General features: G+C 47.8%; 1 protein-coding gene across 1 annotated transcript in view; it reads right to left on the bottom strand.

Moving 5' to 3' along the window:
* Positions 1 to 24686, bottom strand: part of LOC142573127 (uncharacterized) — a 75249-nt gene that overhangs the window by 27921 nt on the left and 22642 nt on the right. The window contains exon 6 of the mRNA XM_075682652.1: positions 11375 to 11616. Coding sequence (XP_075538767.1) covers positions 11375 to 11616 — 242 coding nt within the window. The remainder of the gene's footprint in view (positions 1 to 11374; positions 11617 to 24686) is intronic.

The raw sequence follows: 24686 nt of genomic DNA, 5'->3' as shown, positions 1-24686 counted from the left end.
TCTTTTTGCGTCTTCGAATTACCCCTGTCTTGCACTTGCTGATTCAAGTTGCGCCTGCAAATTTACTGGTTTTATCACCCCACCTACTTTTCTGCCATCCTCAACTGTGCTTCCCGTCCCTTCGCACAGATCCTGTAACTCTAATGGTCCACCGGTTATCTACCGTACGCATGACATGGCCTCCACACTTACATTTCTTTTCTCCTAATGTCAACTAGAATATCGGCTATCCCCGTTGTTGCATTCTCCATGGTAGCGTACCTTGCCGTTGCCGACCAGTTGTAGCGTCCCCTATTTAACGAAGCTCGACCGACGTTACTATTGGGTAGCGTGGCGTTGCCGGCGGGCTGCAGGCATCGGTTTGGCCATGGCGGCCAGGCAAGGATGAGACAATTTTTAGTGCAAATCTTGCACGGTTTATTCAATGGTCGGTGAAAGATGAGAAGATAATGAAGCAAAAAAGTACATTGCGGGGCCCTTTAAATAGGCCCGTTCAACTCGTAGGCGGGATCTTGCTCACGTCAACGTCACGTGATACACACTGAGTTCCACGGTGCTTGGCGGCGGCACCCACTCACTCGGCGACCTTTCACGAGCCCGCCACCACAGGTGGCAACCAGCAAGTCCGGGATCGTAGCCGCTTATCCTGTCTCCTAGGCGAGGTTTGTTCGCGGTTGTGGATAGGCGGCTGGTCAATTGTCCCATTTGACGTCTTCACGAGCGTGCCTCTGCTGGCAGCAGGCCGGGGCTCCTGTCTGGTTCGTGGAAAGGGTTTTCATGCACATGCAGAAAGGGGCCTGTGAACACTGCGGGGCGTCCGCCAGACCGGCATCCACTCCAGACAACCATGGCAGATCAGGAATCCATCCTTTGTTTCGATGAGGCATGGTGGTGGACCATACTTTTTGGCCGGGGTGTTACACGACGACCATAACACCATTTGCCGTTTGCTCTCAGATCCATACTGCGCTATTCCTGCCTTTTAATGTTACGCCTAACATTGTTCGTTCCATCGCTCCTTGCGCGGCTCTTAATTCGTTCTCAAGCATCTTTGTTCACCTCTCAGTTTCTGCCCCATATGTTAGCTCCGATAGAATGGAATAATTGTACACTTTTGTTTTCAACCATAGTGGTAAGCTCCCAGTCGGGATGTGGTAACGCCTGCCGTATGTTCACTCGAGCCTATATTTATTCTGTAAATTTGCTTCTAGTTATGAAAGAATCAGTTGGAAAAATGTTAAGAAGTTTTACAAAGCAAAACCGCAACACAATTAGAAACAACAGTATACAGCGTGACGATGTGATTCGGCTACGAAAATCAAAATAGAATATAGACGTACGTCGCATATACGGTGATCGCGTTTAATTTTGCGCGGGTAATCTCGGTAGGCTAAGAAACCTTCGCCTGAAAACACGCTGAAAATGTATCTGCATGGAACGCCCTTTCGCCCAAATGGCAAACTATCATGGCATTAGTGCGCGAAGGATACGCCTCAGTGGGGGAAAGAAACGGAATGTACAGAGTTCAATTTGCAATCGCCTTGCGACATATGTTTTCAGTCGTAGTTGCACAATATGGTACAACATTCGTCACATACATGTACAATAAAAAAATTGGAGGACGCTTAAGCTTCGACTTCAAGAGCGGAAAGCGACTGCGTGCCAGTTGACCCGCCAAGGGGTGTAAGACAATGCGCTACGGCGCAGCGATCACTTATGAGGCGCCCCGCATCTGACTTTGCACCCACCAATCACGCGGTGAGCGCCGAGCAACGCAGCGTTCGGCACGGCAACGAAACGTGCGCCTGAGCAAGGGAAATGAACCAAAGAATTCGGTGTCTCGGAGGGAGAAACGATCTACGCGAGCCAAACGCCGTGATCGGCACGGACAGCCGGGCCGCGACGCGCCATGAAGGCCGACGCGATTATGGGGCTGACGCCTCGATGGGATCGTCCTCTATCTCGATTGGGGGCACCACGCAGACGCATGACTCCTCGGAAGCAGCCAGGCACACATCGCAAGGGACGCTTTCCTACCAGACGCGCTACGGCGCGGCGATCACGTCAGAAGCGTCCCGCATCGGACGCTGCACTTCGGAAGCGCGCGGTGAGCGGAAAGAGGAGCCGCGTTGCCTAAACACGAGGGTTCGAGTGACGCACGCTGGTAGTTGAAAGGGGAGAGAGCGAGAAAACTTATTAAACTCAAGGGTAGTGGGGCATCCTCGCACCGGTCCTCGCACGGCCCGAAGGGCAGAAGCGGGCGAATGGCGCGCCACGTGTCGAGGCAGCGCCGCACATAGCGATGAGGGGGTCTTCTGTGTTTGCCGCAAGATGGCTCTGCGTGTGCGCAGAGCGCAGGAGAAATGCAGCGGAAACGTACTTCGCTACTTGTGTAACTGCGACTTCTGTAAGTTACATGCTCATAATTAGCGATATACACCGCAGTATAACTTTCTACGGCAACAACGTAATCACTAGAGGCGCTTTTGTAACGCTTTGAACCATCGAACTCGTGGCTGAGTGGTAGCGTCTCCGTCTCACATTCCGGAGACCCTGGTTCTATTCCCACCCAGCCCATCTTGCAAGTTGTTCTTTATTTATGAAGTGCCTCCCGAGATTTATCGCTCACGGCCAACGTCGACGACACCGGCTTTTCTGCGATACGCTGTCGCCTTAAAAGCTAGCTCGGTAGCTGTAAGCCAATGGCCATAGCGCTGCCTGCAAAATAAACGACATCTGCGAAATTACAGCTCATCCCAGCAGCACTGTCTATGCGATTGAGTGAATATATCAAGTAGGTATCTTTGAAGCCAAAAACTGCTGAATGCGAGCAGCAAAAAGTAATCAAATACCGTTTCATGCAAAATATAAACAATCCGCTTGCTCTGATATTTTATTTTACAACCAGGAAGCAGCGTTCAGTTTTTGCGCATGAGAAAAAAGCTGCTGTCGTGGCTACTGTCATGGCTACTGTCAGAGACATGACAGTAGCACATGTAGCCGTTACAGTAGTAGGCATGGCAGTAAACATGTGCTATTGATATTTTTTGTGACTGGTACAGAATGAAAACGGATGGTCGTGTCGTGCGAATCGGAGATAATGCACGGCCACCTCATATCGTGATGACGTGTACCGGGCATAAAAATAATCAAATGCACCGCTATGACGATTTGCTGCACAGTCGTAGTGGCGATATCCCTGCGAGAACGCTAGCGAAAGAAATTGTTGTGTAACTTGCAGTATCGATAGAATTTTATTGTCTTTACAGTATGAGGAATGGCTGGCCGACAACTTTCACTACCATGTCACTCCCAATTTGTGGCCTCCTAACTCTCGACATTTAAATCTCTTGTAATGCTGTCTTGAATGTCACTGAAATCGAGCCTTCCAAACTGCCAAATAACATGAAAAACTTACCCATGACCATGGTTGCGGAATCAATCGCCAACATCTCAAGGGCCCCCTGGTTCAAGCTTGCAGCCGAACGCCGAAGTGAAGCGGAGATTGTTGCGGAGGGTGGATCACTTAATTTTTTAGGTAAAAGTAACCAAAGCAGTTTTCAAGGTTTTGTGAAATTGTATCTATTTTTTATGGCCTGAGGCGTGGTTGCTGTACCTGAAGGCAGCATTGTGTTCTCAAGTATGACGCGTACCTGGTATAGTACTCTTCACATTCTGTATGCCCCCAAGGTGCGTCCTTTATTATTTGCCTATGTACGTCAGTGTTTCCCCTCGACCGAGGGACTCAATGCACTTCGATAACGTTCGACTTATGGCTGAAATGCCAGTTTGCTTGTCAACGTGATCACCGTTGCAGAACTTTAAGTAGAAATTGAGAACACCTAGGAATAAAAAAATTCCGGAACAAGCCATCTCACAATAACTGTCGACGAGATTCCTCCTCCGCGCTTGCCTAAAAACACTCGGTTCCATCTAGCACTGCCATTGCGAAGCCAGCGCTTGGCCTCCGAGATGCATGGGGCACCGATGTCTGCGAAAGCTGAGAAATGCGTCATACGGCAACCGGACTCCTCTCTCGCACGTCTATCTGGACAACTTTTGCCATCTAGTGGTGCTGCAGAGAAGTCCATGGGTGGGCTCTGAGACGAGGAGCATGGCGCGACTATACCCGAGAGCACTGAGAATGGTTCGCTCGCTTGCAACACACTCAGTAGCACATACTCTGCAACCCAAGTCGGCGAGGGGTTCGTTTATCTCCCCTACAAGGGAGATATTGGAAGCGCTTGAGATCAAGAATCGTGGTGATGCTTGTATCAATGAACCCTCCGTGTCTCTATCGGCAAAGGAACTGGCGTATCGTGAGAGCGGCGATTATAAGCTGTAATAAGCATGTGACACCCCCTCGGGCATAATCTTCGTTCGCCTGCTAGGCTCTGTGGCCTGCCAGGCTCGGTAGGCAACATTAGTCACCGCACCAATAAACACCGGCGAGCACAGCTGCCCGGCGGTCAGTCATCGTTCATCACCACGATGCTGCGGAGCGTCTGTCTAATGGAGAGGGCCGCGAACGCCGCCGCGAGCGGCGAAACACAGCCCACCGTTGCTGCCGCCATGCCGCTCTACGGAAGGCTCGAGCCGTTCGAGGGAGATGGGTCCACCCGGCCAGCTTACGAGGAGCAAGTCCACGTGTTCTTCCGGGCAAACGACACAGCCGAGGTCAAACAGCGGGACATTTTGCTGGCCAGCCGTGGGACCCGCGTCTTCAGTCTTCTGCTCCACCATCTCAAGCCAGCCACGCCACGTGTTAGGACGCTAGGTGGGCTGCTCGCAGTAATGCGCTCGTATTTCAACCCAGCACTATCCACGCTAATGGAGCGTTTCCGCTTCAACAACCGGAGCCGCAGGGAAGGAGAGACCCTCGGGGAGTTCGTTGCTGTGCTACGAGGGTTAGCGAGTGCCTGCGTTTTCGGGGACCAGCTGGAATCACTGCTCCTGGACCGTTTAGTCTGCTGCATCAACAACCCCGCCATGCAGGCGCGACTCCTGGAGCTTACCGACCCCTCGCTGGATGACGCCGTGAAGGTAGCGCTGGCAATGGAAGCTGCCGCCAAGGACGCCGGCGAGATTGACCGTGCGACAGGCAGTCAACAGTCAGTCAACAAGTTGGTGACAGTCAACTTGTTGGACAGTTGGTCGGCAGTCAACCAGTTGGCGACAAAGGGCAGTACCTGGGGTCGCTGGGGTGGTGCCCACTCCCCATCACAGTGCCAGTTCTCTCAAGCACAATTCTTCACGTGCGGGAAAACTGGGCACCTGGGGCGGGTATGCCGAAGGGGGAGGACGAGCAGCAAACAGATTACGATTTCCATGGAGCTGGACACAGGGGCCAGCGTGTCAGTAATGGCCGGGAAACTTTTTAAGCGTACTTTCCCCGGCGTGTCCGTCGAGGCTTCGGGCGTGATGCTGCGCAGCACTCCGGGCAGATCTCCTAGGTCCAGGGTCAGGCATAGGCTAGCGTTCGTTTTGGCGACAGAGAGGCAACCCTTCCTTTTTACTTACCCAAGGGGTCGTCGCCGACGCTACTGGGCCGAAAATGGATTCGTGCACTGGACCTTCGTCTGCCAGAGTACCAGGAAGCCAGCCTGCATGCGGTGAAAGACGTCAACAGCCTCCTAACCTAGTTCAAGTCCCTGTTCCAGCCGGGGGTGGGCACATTCGCGGGCACGACGGCTGGCATCTATGTGGCTGAGGGAGCCCGGCCTCGTTTTTTCAAGCCTCGCGCACTGCCGTTCGCCTTGAAGGACGGGGTCGCCTAGGACCTGCAACGGTTACAGCGTGAGGACATCCTGGTGCCGGTCAAGACGTCTGAATTTGCCGCTTCCATCGTACCAGTCCTCAAGCGAGACGGCAGTGTCAGGATCTGCGGGGATTTCAAGTTTACCATCAACCCCGTCGCTACCGCCGAGAAGTACCCGCTGCCCCGGATTGAGGATCTCTGGTAAGCATTGTCCGGTAGACGGAAGTTTACCAAGCTCGACCTCAGAGATGATTACCAGCAGCAGGTGCTCCAGGATGCCTCCCGGAAGTATGTCACAATATCGACAACTCTGGGGCTCCTTCAGTATACGCGCTTACCATATGGTGTGGCCTCAGCCCCAGCCATATTTCACAGGGAGATGGACAACCTCTTCAGGGTCATGCGGCACATGGCGGTATACTTGGATGACATCCTGGTTACTGGCAGCGACGACGGGTACCACCTGCAGAACCTGCACAACGTCCTGGCACGGATGCAGGATGTCGGCCTTAAGCTCAAGCTCGACAAGTGCATTTTCCTGGCCCCCAGTGTTGAGTACTTGGGACATGTCATTTCCCAGGCTGGCCTAGCCCCGGCTCCCCGCAAAGTTTATGCTGTGCTCAAGGCACCTAAGCCCAGAACAAGAAGGAGCTTCAGCGCTACCTCAGCCTCATTAACTTCTACAGGAGTCTCCTGCCTAACCTGTTGGAGCAACTAGAGTCGCTCCATCTGCTTCAAGATGGTCAGCAATGGGTCTGGAAGAAGGAGCAAGACCAGGCCTTCCATCGCAGCAAGGAGCTAATCACCAAGGCTCCAGTGCTGGTGCACTTCGATCCTGCCAAGCCCGTCGTCCTGACCGTAGATACGTCGCCTTACAACGCCGGAGCCGTTCTGGTGCACAGGGACAAAGATGGCCAGGAACGCCCTGTGTCGTTTGCTTGTCGCCGGCTTCATGCTGCAGAGCAACTCTACAGCCAGCTGGACAAGGAAGGCCTGGCCCTCATGTTCGGAGTCGAACGCTTCCACCAGTATCTGTGGGGCCGGAAGTTCGAGGCGGCCACAGACCACAAGCCGCTGTTGTGGCTGCTGGGGCCTGACAACGCAGTTCCCGTGCAGGCATCACCTCAAGTGGTTCGCTGGGCCTTGAGGCAGGAAGCTTACAGTTACCAGCTGGTTTACCGTCCGGGAAAGGACCTTGGACCTGCTGATGCCCTGAGCCGCCTGCCCCTGCCTGAGGTGTCTGATGCGTTCTAGAACCTGCTGAAGTGTTCATGCTGGAGCACGCGTACCCGGAGGTGCTCTCCAGATGTGCGGTATCGCAAGCGACCAACCAGGACCCAGTCCTGTCTCAGGTGGTCAAGGCGGTGTCCCGTGGGGAGAAATTGGTTCAGCTGGCGTATAACCACAAGGGCGCCGAGCAGAGCTTGCAGCAGGGCTGCCTCATGTGGGGTCCCAGCGTGGTGATCCCGCAAAATTCTCCGGTCCAGAGTCCTGCATTTACTCCACGGGGGTCATCCTGGCGTGGAAAAAACCAAGATTGTGGCCCGGTCCCATGTTCTGTCGCCTGGCCTGGACCAGGACATTGCTCACATGGTTCAGAGCTGCCAAATCTGCCAGGAGCATCAGTGAGCCTCACGTCATGTGGAAATCACCCCCTGGCTGTTCCCACAGTCCGCCTACATGTGGATTTTGAGGGGCCCTTCAAGGACCATTACTTCCTGGTTTGCGTTTTCGAAGTGAGTGGATGTTCTCCCTGTCACCACTCCATCAGCAGGTGCGCCCATTGCAGCTCTTCGCCGCCCAGGGGTTGCCGGTCTCCATCGCGTCCGACAATAGTCCTGCTTTCGCCAGCACAGAGTACCTGGTCTGGCTGACGAAGAATGGAATCCGCCGGATGATGGTTCCGCCCTACGACCCTGCTTCAAACGGTACACCCGAGCGCTTGGTGCAAACCATCAAGGACAAGCTCAAGGAGAGCCTGACTGGGGATTTCCAGACGCAGATTGCCCAAATACTCTTTCAGTACCGAACCACGCCACACAATGTCACTGGCCGTGCCCCCTGTGAGCTCCTGCTGCGTCTGATAGTCAAGACACCCTTGGAAGTCTTGCACCCGGACCTCCGACCCACAGTGCTCCTGAAGCAGCTGAAGCAGAAGCTGGCTGCTGACCGAGGGTGCCATCCCGGGTCTTTGCCGGAGTCGGGAGCTCCAGTTTTCGCCAGGAACTTCCGTCCTGGCCCACCCTGGTCCGCCGGACAGGTGGTGGCTTCTGCCAGCGCCTCATCGCTGCTCGTCCGCATGCCACACGGGGCCATGTGGCACAGACACGCCGACCATGTTAGGCCTCGCCTCGGGACCTGGCCAGCATTCTCGACTTTCACACAGAGTTCCAGCCCGTAGGAGGACTAGTGGCAACACAAGTCGCTTCCAGCGGAGCACCGGCCATCTAGGAAGCGGCAAGCGTTGTTAGTGGTGCGGCGCCCGTTGGTGCCAGTGTCAAGTCCGGCACCACTCACAAGGCGGACCGCTGCGGACCCTCCGGACGGAGCGAGGCTGGCTCAGGCAGCACCCGGTGTTGTCACACCCGGCCCGTCAACACCGCTGCCCAGGCGCAGTACTCGACGGCGGAGGCCACCAGACCGCTACTCGCCTTGGTAGCAGGCACCGTTGACCCGGCTAGGACGGAGGCAGAACCTCGTGCTTTGAACTTGGACGTTTGTTGTCGACAAACAAAGTGAGGGTAAGGGGGTGTAACAAGCATGTGACACCCCCTCGGGCATATTTTTCGTTGGCCTGCCAGGCTCGGTAGGCAACATTGGTCATCATTATCATCATCAGCAGCAGCCTGGTTACGCATACTGCAGGGCAAAGGCCTCTCCCATACTTCTCCAACTACCCCGGTCATGTACTAATTGTGGCCATGTTGTCCATGCAAACATCTTAATCTCATCCGCCCACGTAACTTTTTGCCGCCCTCTGCTATGCTTCCCTTCCCTTGGAATCCATTCCGTCACTCTTAATGACCATCGGTTATCTTCCCTCCTCATTACGTGTCCTGCCCATGCCCGCCCACCCCCCCCATTTCTTCTTGATTTCAACTAAGATGTCATTAACTTGCGTTTGTTCCTTCACCCAATCTGCTCTTTTCTTATCCCTTCACGTTACAACCATCATTCTTCTTTCCATAGCTCGTTGCGTCATCCTCAATTTCAGCAGAACTCTTTTCTTAAGCCTCCAGATTACTGCCCCGTAGGTGAGCGCTGGTAAGACACAGCTGTTATACACTGTTCTTTTGAGGGATAATGGCAACCTGCTGTTTATGATCTCAAAATGCCGGCCAAACGCACCCCAGCGCATTCTTATTCTTGTGCTTATCTGTCTCATGATCCGGATCCGCGGTCACTACCTGCCCTAAGTAGAAGTATTCCCTTACCACTTCCAGTGCCTCGCTACCTATCGTAAACTACTGTTCTCTTCTGAGACTGTTAAACATTACTTTAGTTTTCTGCAGATTAATTTTTAGACCCGCCCTTCGGCTCTGCCTCTCCAGGTCAGTGAGCATGCATTGCAGTTGGTCCCCTGAGTTACTAAGCAAGGCAATATCATCAGCCAATCGCAAGTTACTAAAGTATTCTCCATTAACTCTTATCCCCAATTCTTCCCAATCCAGGTATCTGAATACCTCCTGTAAACACGCTGTGAATAGCATTGGAGAGATCGCATCTTCCTGCCTGACGCCTTTCTTTATTGGGATTTTGTTGCTTTATTTATGGAGGACTACGGTGGCTGTGGAGTCGCTATAGATATCTTTCAGTATTTTTACATACGGCTTGTCTACACCCTGATTCCGCAATGCCTCCATGACTGCTGAGGTTTCGACTGAATCAAACGCTTCCTTGTAATCAATGAAAGCTATATATAAAGGTTGGTTATATTCCGCACATTTTTCTATCAACTGATTGATAGTGTGAATATGGTCTATTGTTGAGTAGCCTTTACGGAATCCTGCCTGTTCCTTTGGTTGGCGGAAGTCTAAGGTGTTCCTGATTCTATTTGCAATTACCTTAGTAAATACTTTGTAGGCAACGGACAGTAAGCTGATCGGTCTATAATTTTTCAAGCCTTCGGCGTCCCCTTTCTTATGGATTAGGATTATTTAGCGTTTTTCGAAGATTCCGGTACGCTCGAAGTCATGAGGCATTGCGTGTACAGGGTGGCCAGTTTTTCTAGAACAATATGCCCACCACCCTTCACCAAATCTGCTGTTACCTGACCCTCCCAGCTGTCTTCCCCTTTTGCATAGCTCCCAAGGCTTTCTTTACTTCTACCGACGTTACCTGTGGGATTTCGAATTGCTCTAGACTATTCTCTCTTCCATTATCGTCGTGGGTGCCACTGGTACTGTATAAATCTCTACAGAACTTCTCAGCCACTTGAACTAACTCATCCGTATTAGTAATGATATTGTCGGATTTGTCTCTTAACGCATACATCTGATTCTGGCCAATTCCTACATTGGTCACCGCACCAATAAACACCGGCGATCACAGCTGCTCGGCGGTCAGTCACCGTTCATCACCACCACGCTGCGGAGCGTCTGTCTAACGGAGGGTGCCTCGAGCCCTCCCTCGCTCACGAACCCGGGCGGATCGTGACAGAAGCTGTTCTGTATCGTGTTTTCGTTCCTAAATTCAGATGACGGCAGTGTTTTTTCTTGACTATTGACTCTTGGCAGCAGCTATATTTTCCTGCGTGAGAAAACAAAACGTTCAGTTGGCAGTGCGCCCACGTGGTTCTACCTTGTCGTCTTCGTTCGTCCGTCCTTTTATTTGGCGCCTTCGTTGTAAAAAAAAATAATGGATCTTCTTTCGTCATTGTATAACGGCAAATTCCAAATCCCAGTGGCAAATACCTCGTTCACGATGTTGGTATCAAAGGCTTCCTTGAAGAGTGGCACACACATGCTGGCGCTCACCCAATGGGTTAAATAGGTATCGTAGAGGTTCATTCAAGATGCGCCTAGACCGACTGGCACATACCCAGCGCTCCAAGTCGACGACAAAGAGTTCCTTCCAACAGCGGCACCTACCCAGTCGCGGATGTACTGCGAGCCATGCCGGCATGAAAGAGGTTCGTTGAAGAGCGGAAGTATGTAAACATTTCCACATGTCCCCAAGTTGGTTCGACGGTTGGTTTGAAACCCTGTTCCGTCAGCACAGCAGCCCAATGCTCTACTATGCGACCACGCAATACTCAGTGGTACAGGTAGGTGCTAAAACGGTTAGATACTAGGATGTGTAGATACAAGCATACAAACTTCTCCCTGCGTTAAGTACTCTCAGAATATAAACGCATTAAAATTTTGTATGTGAGCAGTTGCCGAGGATCCTAACAAATGCGCACAGTTTGCCCTAGTTGAGAAACACCGCCGTCTACATTCGAGATGTGCAGCCTCAAGAACAAGGTTAGAAAACGCGGAGTTTAGCGCCTTCCTCATTAATTCTTAGTTTACGCTCCTTCAGGTGACAGTGGCATCGGCCACTGTAGCACCGACGTCTAATTTATAGCAAACATCACCGAATTTTCCAGGTATGTCTCCGAAGCTTATCACGAACCTGTTTCGCTCGCCTTCTGGGTTCCTGTAGGTGCGATTCCTTAGCGGCCCCTTGGATGCCTTGTACGCGAGCAGGAGGGCTATGGCTTCAGTGGTCGCGCTGTCGAGTTCGGCATCCGGCAGCGTTGCGTTCTCGCTTCGCCGAATCGCCCCGCGCAGGTCTTCCTGGAATTGCGTGATGGCCAGCCTCAGCGGCGCCGGGAACGTGTTCTGCTCGCCTGCAATCTTCTTTAAGTTGCCGTCCTGCATAAATGTTAAAAGTCAGCTCCGTAAATTCGAGCCAAACAGGGAGTATTGCTTTTATGCAAACAGAGCACGTTTCAGATATGACACTGAACCTAGCAGCTACATATCTAAAGCTCCTGAGTAGAACGCAACAATAAATACAGGGAGTGAGGGTGGGGAGGGGGGCAACACGCGCAGAAATTGCGGCTATGAATAACCGCAGTCCCTTGCGGCCACGAGATGAAATCTCCTGCGTATATATTCTACAGGCAATGACATAGAATTTAGGCGCTGAAGTAAACTTCGCTAGCACAGTCACGGATTGCGCGTGCAGCGGTGTTAGTTGTAAGAGAATATTTTAGGCTATGGAGCACTGAACATATGGTTTTAGCATCGTGAGAAAATAGACTTCGACATGTACATCTTCATAATCGCGTATTAAAAAAATTAAGAATTTATCAGCAAAGTGACCCATAAGACGCGATACCCATGTGGCTGTACATAGTGTATCGGCTCTAATTTATTTCCTCCCTCTGTCTCGAAGGAACACACTCGTGTTACAAAAATACCACTTCGGGAACCTCGTAACAACACCGCATGAAACCGCGCCGAGCGTCGCCAGCGCAATCCATAGCCCAGCAGTGTCCCTAAAGCAAAATTATTGCTGTGAAATCCAGCCGAGCCGAATTGCCCCTGTGAGACACCATCACCCACCACGTTTAATATTTTTTGTCTTCTTTTTTCTGCCTACCACGTCAGTGATACAGCTGTTAGCATTGTTCGCAGGTGTTCAGTGACGTAACTATAAGAGGAGGGTACCGCAATCACTCAATCAATCAATGAAAAAATTTTATTCCATCCACAAATATGTTCTTTTGTGGAAGACGACGGCTCGAAAAAAAGTGCATCTATCCACTTGAGAAGCTTCGAGGCCCCGTTTACATGGCATACAGTGAGAGAGTGGAAATACAAAAATGTGTGTACACGTTGAACAATGATAATTCCCTCAGGCATTCATGACAATAAATTCATCGATGCTTTATACCATTGTAACACTCCAAAAAAATAACAATTCGGAAATCTGGAACAAAATTTTACATAATATGTAGCTTTCATACAAAAGAAATGGATCAATCTTTCGCAACAAAAAATGCCTTGATTGCACGGTTCCCAGTTGTTTCTAATTTTATTCCGTATTGATGAAGTTCGTTTAACAGCTTTGGAAGCGTGTGACGAAGCATTTGTTTTGTTAACATAAGGCGTGTAAAGGGTATTTTCCAGGTATCATCTCTGCGTGAATTATAAGACTTTGTGCGTGGTGTCAACCCTGAAAGTGTACGTAGAAAACCGTCTGAATTATATTTATATTTTCTGGCTAAATTTAGAGGGTACAATTTATGCACAGTTACAAGATTGTGTTTTAAAAATAGAGGTCTTGTGTGCGCAGTACTTTCAATGCATGCAATGTGACGAAGTGCTTTCTTTTGCAACATAAGCAACTGGTTCAGGTTCGTTAACGTGGCTGTGCCCCATACTAGACAGCAATAATTCAAATGTGAAAAAAGTAGTGCGTTATAAATATGAAGTTTGACAGCTGTTGGTAAGTGGAACTTCAATTTCGCCAGAATTCCTACTGCCTTTGCAATTTGCGTAGCAACGTGGTTAACATGGATGTCCCAAGACATATGCTTTTGGAAAACTACACCAAGTGACTCTACTGAGTCAACAATTTCTATACGTGAATTCCCTAAGATTAGATTCAAAGTGGGTGTTGCAGGGGACTGTCGAGGTGTGAAGATAATAGCTTTTGTTTTATCTATGTTAATTTCAAGCGAATTTAATATGCTCCACTTGTGTAAATCGCGGAGAGCTCCATTAATTTTACTTTCAAGAGTTTCATAATGATGACTGCAAAGAAAAATTGTTGTGTCATCTGCATAAATTATGTACTGTTCGCTGTGGTTACCTTGTGTAATGTCATAGATATAGAAATTAAATAGAAGCGGTCCAAGTATGCTCCCTTGGGGGACACCTGAGGTAACTGCATTGCATGTAGATAAATTTCCCTGAATGCAAACACATTGCATTCTATGTTGCAGGTAGGATGTTACAAGCGCGAGCGGTGTGCCTCTAATTCCGTATATTTCTAGTTTTTTAGTTAGTGTGAAGTGGTTTAGACTGTCGAACGCCTTTGAGAAATCTATATATATACCAGCTATCAGGCGTTTTTCATCGAGTGCTTTCAGAATGATTTCTTTTTGCATGACAAGGGCAAATTCTGTAGACCTGCCTTTTCTGAATCCGAATTGGGTGGGGCTAATCAAATTGTATTTGTTGGCAAACCCAATTATCCTAGCATACATTATTTTTTCTAAACCATTAGAGAACAAGGGTAGTATGGATATCAACCTGTAATTTGATAAGTTGTTTCTTTCTCCGCCCTTGAATATCGTAATAACTTTTGCTATTTGAACTTTCTTTGGAAAAACACCTGTCGAGAGAGCTAGATTATAAATATGCGTGAGCTGTGTCAATATGTTGTCAAGAACGTACTTTACTGGCCTGATTTGAATGTTGTCGATATCACATGTTAAGCTGTTCTTGAGAGATTTGTACACGTTATTTATTTCACTATCAGTTGTGGGATTCATATATATGCTGGTAGAATTTCTCGAGATCCCATTTACTGCCTCCGGAGAATGAAAGCTAGTGATTAGATTTGTGAAGTAGTGGTTAAATTCTTCTGCTAATTCAGCTCCTTCTTTAAGTTGATTGTTCAGCGTTATTTCACCAACCTCTGCATTTTCTGGCACCCGATTTAGCATCTCACTAATTTTCCTCCACATTAAATCCAATTTCAGTTTTTTTTCTCAATATCGAAGTAACTGTAGAGATATTTTCGCTTTGTATTCCGTAATAAGGCATTAGTTTTGTTTCTGTGTGTCCGAAATATGTCCCAATCATCAGTGTTACGCGTTCGGAGGAACCTGTTGAAAAGCTTATCTTTCTTTTTAATCATTTTAAGGCATTCCTTATTTATCCAAAGCTTCCGCGCTTTTTTACTTTTCTTGCGTACGATATATGGAAATGACTTCATGTACGCATCAAGAAATAGGCGCAAGAATTCGTCATATGCATCGTCAGATGTATGAGACATGTATACGGCATCCCATTTTATTTTGATAAGGTGATTGCGAAAGCTCTGCAATGTTTTTTCGCAAATATCTAGAATTTTCTTGGTTTGTGGAAGTGTCGTACGGTCTCTATTAAGCACTTTTGCCAACAAAAAAATAGGTAAGTGGTCGCTAATGTTTGATGCCAATACACGACCAATAACTTTGTGCGCTGGTAGGTTTGTTATAAATAGGCCAATTGATGCGTTCGTTGAGTTTGTCACTCGTGTAAAATCTCTAATTACATTAGTTGAACAGTATGAATATAGCATTGTCTGTAACTTGTTTTGAGCATTTGAGTAATTCAACATGTCGATGTTAAAATCCCCCCCCCAGTATTAGTACCAGGTCGTTTTCACTTGCATAATTCAATAAACCTTCCAAATACACAATGAATATATCCACAATTCCATCTGGAGGGCGGTACATTAAAGCTACAATGTATTTCTGTGATACAACAGCAACACACTCTGCATCACGTGTTATAAACGAAAATTCAGGAAGTAGGTCACAAGTAATGCACTTCTTGATATTCAGCAACACTCCTCCACCACGTTTATCTTGGCGGTTTAGACGAAAAGTCTGATAATTATCAATCTGTATGACATCGCAGTCCGAATTAAACCACGTTTCGGTCAGCATTATTATGTCGAATTTAAAGCAAAATTGGTCCAGGAAGACGTTTAGCAAGTCGTGTTTATGGTAGGCAGATCTGATGTTTCGGTGGAAGCATGTTAGTTCATTATCGTTTTCGGAAGCTGCAAGACTGTAACGTCTTCGGCTTGCAATGCCATGATGAATAGGAGTGATCTTCAATGCCTGACGCCATTCACCTAAACTATTTTTCCGATGTCAGTTTCAGAGCTTACGCGAATCACTGCGGACTGCTCATCATTTCGAGCAAAAATCTTACCATCCCTTGTCCATATGAATTTCCATTCGCATGCCGTTTTCTTACTGATTGCCATTCCAAGCAATTTCTTGAGACTAGGGCAGAGATGCTTATTAACAAATATTGGCTTATTGCTTGAGCGCCCAATGTCATTTGCCGAGAGCCTAGTTTTTCTTGCTTTAAGCAGAAAGGCGTCACGCTTTGAGCGGTTCTTAAATTGCACTATTATGTTTGAACAGGAATCATTCCTGGTTTTCACTCTGTGGTAAACATCAATGTCGCTCAGGGTTACTGGTTCATTCAGAGCTGTACCCACTTGATTCAGTATTTCATGCAGATTTTCATTCCTATCCTCCTCTATCCCCTTGATTTTCACATTGCGGTTCCTAGAGTATTGCTCGCTATTTGTGATTCTTGATTCATGATCTGCAAGCTTTTTCACAGTCGTATCACATTCTTCTTTGAGCGTTAGGTTCTCTTTATTCAAAGCTTCATTCTCTTTTTGCAGCATATCGTTTTTCACTTTGCTTTCTTCAAATTTTAGACTTAGGAACTCAAGACTACCTTTGACTTCCCTCAACTCCTTCCTCAGATCACGTTCCATTTTAGATTTGAATTCTTTCATTTCTTTCCTGATATCTTCTTCGAAACGAGTAGACATGGTTAGACAGGGTACCAAACGAACAGTGGACAATTATGGCAGCGGGAAGCAGAAAAAAAGGAAAAAAAGAAAAAGTAAAACAGCAAAAGAAAGTATATATGGGAGTGATATGCAACCTGCGGCGACAAGAAAGACGCTTCAGGCGTGCTCTTCGCTGCCCCCGCTGCTGCCATGTGGTCCGGCGCAAGATGATATCCGGTTTATATAGGCTTCTATGGCCCCTGGTGGCGGTACAGTGGCACAGATTCCAGAAGATACTGTTGCCACACACCCAACGTAGGCACGTGGATCCGAGGCAAGCAGCAGATGTGGCTTGTTTGATGGGCTTATCTGCGGCGACAAGAAAGACGTTTCAGGCGTGCTCTTCGCTGCCCCCGCTCTCCCTAGTCTGGACACAGTGTAAAAGGGCGGAAAGCTACCACCGGGCGCCTCTGAATGCCACCTGTGAGTGCCTGCGGTCTGTGTGGCAATATTGGAGTAGTGCTCGCGCTTGTCCGTGCTGAGACTGCATGCAGTGATGCGCCGGACGAAACAGGGCTCCATAAGGTACTAGAGAAGCTCTGACACCTCTGCTGCGAAGATCTCCACGTGGCGGTGAGGCTCCTAGAAGACTACACATACGAAGACGCCGTCATTCCGGTGGTGCCAAAGTTCAGAAGATCCGCCGAACAAGAGCACAGAGTCACGCGCACAGGTTCGTCATCAGTTCCGGACTACATACTCAAAGACAGGGCAGGCGTGGCTGCTTCGCTGTGCGGCAACCTCATCATAGTACACCCGCTACGGCCAAGGTGTGTCGTGGAACTTTTGTGCTGTACGTTGCCACCCAAACAGTGTCGATAGGACCATTGGAAATGTGGCGCTCCTTTTGTCTTTCGCTCAGTCACGCGCGTTCAAGACACTGGTAGGCTGACTAGTTGAGACGCAGCCTTCCTTACTCATTTCTCCTTCGAATCACTCATGTCCAGTGAAACCGAAATCTACGTAATTACTCTGCCATGTACCCTTCATTTAATCTAGCGACCTGAAAACAAAATTCGCTGTAACCGCTAAGCAGTATAAATATCCAGTTGTCATGGCCACCGGTGAATCAAAGACAATTGTGGATAGCCAATAACGGAATTGGCAATCATGGACATTAACGTGAACAAGCAGTGAAGTAGAAACTTGGACTACGCATGAATCAGATGTATGAGTTAAGAGACAAAGCCGGCAATAACATTACTAATATGAATGAGACAGTTCAAGTGGTAGATGAGTTCTATAGAGATTTAGACAGTACCAGTGGCACCCACGCCGATAATGGAAGAGAGAATAGTCTAGAAGAATTTTAAGTCCCACAAGTAACGCCGGAAGAAGTCAAGAAACCCTTCGGAGCTATGCAAAGGAGGAAGGCAGCTTGGGAGGATCAGGTTACAGCAGATTTGTTGAAGGATGGTGGGAAGATTGTTCTAGAAAAACTGGCAAACCTGTATACGCAATGCGAGCGTACCGGGATTTATACGAGCGTACCGGAATCTTGGAAGGACGCTCACATAATCCCAATCTATATGAAAGGGGACGCTAAAGACTTCAAAAATTACAGACCGATCAGCTAAACTGTCCGTTGCCTACAAAGTATATACTAAGCTAATGGCAAATAGAATCAAGAACACCTTAGACTTCTGTCAACCAAAGGACGAGGCAGGATTTCGTAAAGGCTACTCAACAATAGACCATAGTCACACTATCAATCAGGTGATAGACAAATGTGCGAGATATAACCAACCCTTATATATAGCCTTCATTGATTAAGAGGAAGTGTTTGATTCAGTCGAAACCCAGCAGTCATGCAGGCATTACGGAATCAGGGTGTAGACGAGCCGTAGGTAAAAATACTGAAAGATATCTATTACGGCTCCACAGCCACCGTAGTCCTCCATAAATAAAGCAACGAAATACCAGTAAAGAAAGGCGTCAGGCAGGGAGATACGATCTCTCCAATGCTATTCACAGCCTGTTTACAGGAGGTATTATGAGACCTGGATTGGGAAGAATTGGGGATAAAAGTTAATGGAGAATACCTTAGTAACTTGCGATTCGCAGATGATATTGCCTTGCTTAGTAACTCAGAGGACTAATTGCAATGCATGGTCACGGACCTGGAGAGGCAAAGCAAAAGGGTGGGTCTAAATATTAATCTGCAGGAAACTAAAGTAATGTTTAACAATCTCGGAAGAGAAAAGCAATTTACAATAGGTAGCGAGGCGCTGGAAGTGGTAAGGGACTACGTCTACTTAGGGCAGGTAGTGACGGCAGATCCGGATCATGAGACGGAAATAATCAGAAGAATAAGAATGGGCTGAGGTGCGTTTGGCAGGCATTCTCAGATCATGAACAGCAGGTTGCCATTATCCCTCAAGAGAAAAGTGTATAATAGCTGTGTCTTACCAGTACTCACCTACGGGGCAGAAACCTGGAGGATTACGAAAAGGGTTCTACTCAAATTGAGGACGACGCAACGAGCACTGGAAAGAAGAATGATGGGTGTAACAGTAAGGGATAAGAAAAGAGCAGATTGGGTGAGGGAACAAACACAAGTTAATGACATCTTAGTTGAAATCAAGAAAAAGAAATGGGCATGGGCAGGACATGTAATGAGGAGGGAAGATAACCGATGGTCATTAAGGGTTACGGACTGGATTCCAAGGGAAGGGAAGCGTAGCAGGGGGCAGCAGAAAGTTAAGTAGGCGGATGAGATTAAGAAGTTTGCAGGGACAACATGGTGAGAATTAGTACATGACCGAGGTAGTTGGAAAAGTATGGGAGAAGCCTTTGCCCTGCAGTGGGCGTAACCAGGCTGACGATGATGATGAGATTAACCTCCAGGCCGGCATTGCTACGGTGGCACAGATGAAAGTTTCCAATGAAACATTGCGCCTCGTATGCTCGATGCATTGACTGCACGAGCTATCCTGTCCGAACGTTCGTAGGGCTTAGCCAGGAAACATTCCGCACCGAACTCTAACGAAGGCCTTCTTTCGATACCAAATTTGACTCACTCGAGCACCGCTGCGGCAACTGAATGGCAAGAAAGTATATTGTTAGAGGCTCAAGCGATCTTTCCAGCACCACCATCATTCTTTCACAGCATATCCTTCCTCTGTATGCTATTTCTGCTATCCATCCTACCAAAACTTACGAAGCTTGCTCAAGGAACGAGCCACATTCACTAGATGCTGCCTGATTCTTGCCAGGGGTATCTGCCATTGATATTCTGCGCTATCGTGTCATCAAAAATGGTATCGCTCTCTTACCTGATAAATCCACATTCCAGCACCCACTGTCGACGCCTGTACGTGCCTGAGAGATATTTATCAATGAGGAAAATTCAAAAACCACCTACGCTACTCAAGCCTGTACTGTATCCTGCTAATGCATGCGATAAGCGAAGGCCTAGAAATCTCTGATGGCTGCGCGCGTACAGCGTAAACAGTTACAGCGTCATGCTCACATTTCTGTGACAACTACGTTACGAGCCACACGTGGCGTTCCGGAGCCACAGTGCTCTTTTCTTGTTTTTCTTGTATTTCCTTTTTTATTTTTTTTCCTCGCCAAGTCATGGTTTGTAACCTGAGCGGCGTTTATCAGTAGCCTAAGAGCACCGAGCAAGGTTGCGTCTGGCTTTCCCCGCGCTGTAAACTGGTACTGACTGGACAGTAAACCTCAGCTACGCTTCACTAAAAAACTCCATTCAGCATGCAGTTAGTACTCTGAACAAGCGCTCTGTGGTGCTATAAGCAGCCAATAATACACATAATATAACCGAACCGTACTGAGTCCGAGACACTTTTCTTTTAAAATCACTGGCAAATTACATAGTAAACGCAAGAGAATGCGTCAGCATTACGTTGCATTTCTTTGACGTCCCGTATGCACAATGTAAAGCCCGTCACCACATTGAGAAGTGAGGTTCAGGAGCTCACTGTACGCTTGTTCTGCCTTTTCGAGCAGCGAAGTGCAACTGACGGCGGTCCAAAGCAAGCAGGGCACCGTCACCACAGCTAGTTGGCCGAGTTGATTCAACATTGCATGCGAGTAAATGCACCTAAGAAACGAAAGGAAACAATACGCCACACGTCCCTTGTACTTTCTTTCGTTCTCGTCTCTTAGGCGAATTTGCACGCCTCTAGGTCACCGTCAGTTGCGCTGCATATATAGAGGGTTTCCCAAATATCATGCACCGAGGCATGATTAAAAATGTACAAACGCAACGTAGCTGGACTGAACCAAAGTAACGCTGTTTGCCGTCACTTACAGATGCCGAGATAATTTCTTACACTCCGCTTAATTACATAATTAGTTTTAATTGAGCAGCTTCTCAATTATTATAAGATGAAAAGCGTCAATGCGAAAATTGCAGAGCAACATAAAAAATTCCCGATACAGCTTCCTGTTGCTCAATACGTCCTGCACAAAAGCTTTTCCGAGGGTGAAAGAAGCGCGCGAATACACGCGACTGGCCGGCACACACATTTTGCTCTTGAGTACTAGCTGTTTCTTTTTAGCCATCGTAAGCGCAAAATAACGCTCAGCATCATCGACCTCCCACGTGACCTCAGGCCTTCATTTGAATGCTTTACCGCTATGTTCACGTGCATGGCAGGCACGGATTCACTGGTTTGTACATTTACATTGGTTTCCTATTGTGTGCTAGAAATAATTTATATCGTTTCGACATTTCGCTTCGATATTCCGCTTCGATATCTCTTCACCCCAAACTATTTATCTTGGGGTGAAGTGACGTGTCGGCAAGTGGAGATGCAAGCCCGGAAGCTAGATTTCGGTCGTGAGCCATGTGGAACACGCCGAAGCAGGAGCCGGATTCTGCTGCGACTGAGGGCGGCAACACTGGTGAGTTACTTAACGTCGCTGGCTGAATCATCATGTAAGATTCGTTTCGTTAACTTAAAGGCGGAGACAAGCTAACGAACTAGATCCTGCATTACATATCGGCAGTTAGATCCCTCCGTTGCTGTTTCAGAAATAAACGTTTAGTTGCGAACCAGCGTTTCTCGTCTTCTAATTCTTGTGCTCCTTCTTCACGCTGTTTGTACCCAATTAAGGACACTCCGCACGATAGTGGGAGTGAGAAACGCCGCACACTCGCAACAGACCGTCGTTATACACACACAGTCATGAAAAAGAATGAGTGAAATCGGAACGCGCCTCCCACATCCCATTTTGTAGCCGCGCCCGTGGGCGACAGAGTAGCTTCATATTTGTTTTTTCGTGTCCGCCGACAGTTTCTTTCTCCCCCAAATCCGAATAGCCCTTTGGTAAATTGAAGTGAAAGTACCGAATTTATTGCATTAGACAGTTCCATGAATGGTATGCGACTAATTGGTGACGTTCTCGCCTGTCTTCTTCGGTCTTATTCGTTACTCTTTTGTCCCAACAGAACCTGCACCCAAGCACGTCTCCCAGGCTTTTTCTTCCGCCAGCTGTCGCTCAAGGTGAGTTCAGAGCTGGTGTACGGCCAATTGCACATCCTATTGTCTGTGTTCTTATTTCATCGGCAACTGTGTTGTCCTAGCAGAGTTTTCACCGAGCACGTCTTAGTCTTCATTTCAGGAGCCCCGTCAAGTCTAACAATAAGGGGCCGGAGCCGAATTCACGTGTCTATTACACCACGAACAAGGAAGCCGATGCGGAAGTATTTGTTTGATATTAAGCCTACAGAGAGCTAAAGAGCATCAATTTTTCCCCAACACTGATTACTGGCCGAGTCATCCGAGCACCTCAGCAAAGACTTCCTAGAAATTATTCGTGTTCACGTGCACCTGCAACCAAAGCACGGACGATGCTGGCCCAAAGGGTTCCGTCAGTTCACCCCTAACCACTATTTCGCTAGCCCAAACACCTGGGAAAAACGCTGAGCCTTCGAATAATAAAAGCGTTAAAAACCTGTGTATCGGCAATATCACTCAAACCTGGGTTGATGCTAGAGATCCTGGATTTCGTCGATGGAACCAACAAAGAAATCGGTATCTGATGGACAGGGCAACAGTCCTCATCGTTGTCGAAATTTCTCTAAAACGAAACCTGGAATAATGTTCAAAGCATGATGTTGGTCATGTCGACAGCAGCATTGAAAGGTCTGGTGAAGTAGCATACATAGCACTCTTTTTTTCTGGTGTCAGAAACAGCGAAGCGGGGGCTGCAGCCTGTAGCTTTTATGACAGGTGAAGGTATGGCTGATTCTACATCCGTTTTGAGTTTACTGACGGAGCTAGTAAGCCAGCGGAAAGACTATGGTCTCTATGGAAAGGCACTGATTTGCAACCAAACTAGCAACAATTCTGCAGTTGGGACAGCCCTCAGGATCCTTCTTTTTACATGCATCGGGCAAAAATATACTTTATTTTTTACCCGCTGTACTTGTTGCAATCTGCTATGGACTTGCGGAAATATGATCCCCACAGTGTCGAGGATGTTATCTCATCTTAACACATACTAGAAATGTACGAGTCTACCCATCTGCCAAAATATAGATATCTGCCAAAATTAGACAGCAATTTGTACAAAACTCCTTTCGGCAACATGGTGCTGAAATTTGCCTCGTAAGTATTACGTAACAGTGTGTATTTGGCATTTCAGGCCTTAATTCATTTCTTTTAACGTTTTACCTCCCACTGCGACAAAAAAGCGGAAAATGAGGCACGCCTGTGAGCCACATTGTGTTCACAGAACACATTGAATTTCGAAAGGCTTTAGATTAATTCCTGGAAGTTCAGTTGCCCTCTCCGACCTACAACTATATTTAGTTGGCCTATGAGCGCGAAAGCGAATCTTGTTGCTGCGGCAATACCTCCAGTAGCCTTGTTGACGCGGCGGCTGAATCAGGATCCCCTTGAGGATATATGTTCGGGCTCATCGGTGGCAGCACGTTTGCAAAACGAACTCCAAATCACCGTCAGTTTTCTGTGGCACTCAGGCGCATTGTTGTATCGAAGCTTTGAAATCTTTCTGGAAACAACAACTGCGAGATGGAAAGGCGTGTTCGAACGGAACTTCAGACCCTTCCTCTGCCTAACCTGAGCAGAGCGACAGTAAGGGCACCTAACACCACTAGTGATGCCTTTAGAAGGGCCGTCAGAAAGAAGTGAAGAAGCAAGCGATATGCTTGAATCCAACATATTTTACTAACTGTATGGGTATTTGACATAAACATTCCTAAAGAAGGGGCAGTGCAGCTCTTGCCACGACCTCCTTACGGAAATTAGCCAGAACCTCTACAGACCTAGCAAACTATTTATTATGTTTATAACAGTTTAAATAGGGGGAAATGGCCTCTGCCATTTATATGTGTCGATTAAGCCATCGTATCTGTATGACGTGAGGCTGGAGGACAAATTTACAAACGCAATGTATATTATTGCACACCATTAAGGCGTTACCAAGTGAATTGTTCTGTATTATGGCAGAGGAGACCGGCGACCTACCATTTCGCAGTGCAGACTACAAGCAGGAATTTCTGCAGCTCTACGCCTATATTCAGCTTCTTTGGCACCTGCGGTTTAAAAAACAAGATTTTAGCTTGGAAAAAGGCCTCAGTCTGCTGCCAGGAGCAAATTGAAAAAGCCCTGTAGGTAGCTGTCAGGGCTTCTCGCAAAAATAAGCGTAATACTTCTGTCTTTTCTGCTTCACCAACTTGTGGTTTTGGGTTTCCTTTCCTTAATCAGCATCCTAGATTTGTCAAATTATTCCATTGGTGTATTCAAGGACAAGACTTCTTTTATTTCAAAGCAAGCTTTTTCATTCCCCATTTTTGTTCAAGGTCATCCTTCGTCCTCGTCGAAACATAAGGTCAACCGATTCTTTGCTCATCCTTATTACGAGTCACTGTTTAGTAGCGCAGTAGCGCATCTGTAGCAGTATTTCCTAGTGTTGGCGGCCATGTGCAATTCCTCTCCTGAAATAGCTGAAATAGCATCGGATGTGTTTTCCATTCTTCTTTGCACCGTCTGCAACGTAGCATGTGACTTTTCTCAATGGTTTTGGCCTTCAACGATTGAAGAGTAAAGTGGCTTTTCTTTCTTCTACACGCGAGTTTTCTTATTCCTATATTTGATTCCCGATTCCTAGTCTTGTTGAGGGTCGCTCTTCCTGTTCGATAGCCTTGGCTTTTGCACGAGGTAGTGATTGATTGCAGAGTTTGGTTTCACTGCTGTCCGACATAGCAGTGGTCGCTGTGCTGTTTCTTGGATGTGGCGGTCTGGTCAGTTGCAATCTGAAACAGTCACTCAAGGTAAGCACCTGCTGCTGCAATGCGCGCAACGACATGACTGCCAATTTACACACCTTGTGTTCCCTGTTCTTC

The sequence above is a fragment of the Dermacentor variabilis genome, chromosome 2, assembly GCF_050947875.1.
Source record: "Dermacentor variabilis isolate Ectoservices chromosome 2, ASM5094787v1, whole genome shotgun sequence".
Classification (NCBI taxonomy): domain Eukaryota; kingdom Metazoa; phylum Arthropoda; class Arachnida; order Ixodida; family Ixodidae; genus Dermacentor; species Dermacentor variabilis.
This window is presented reverse-complemented; position numbering and strand designations above follow the sequence as displayed.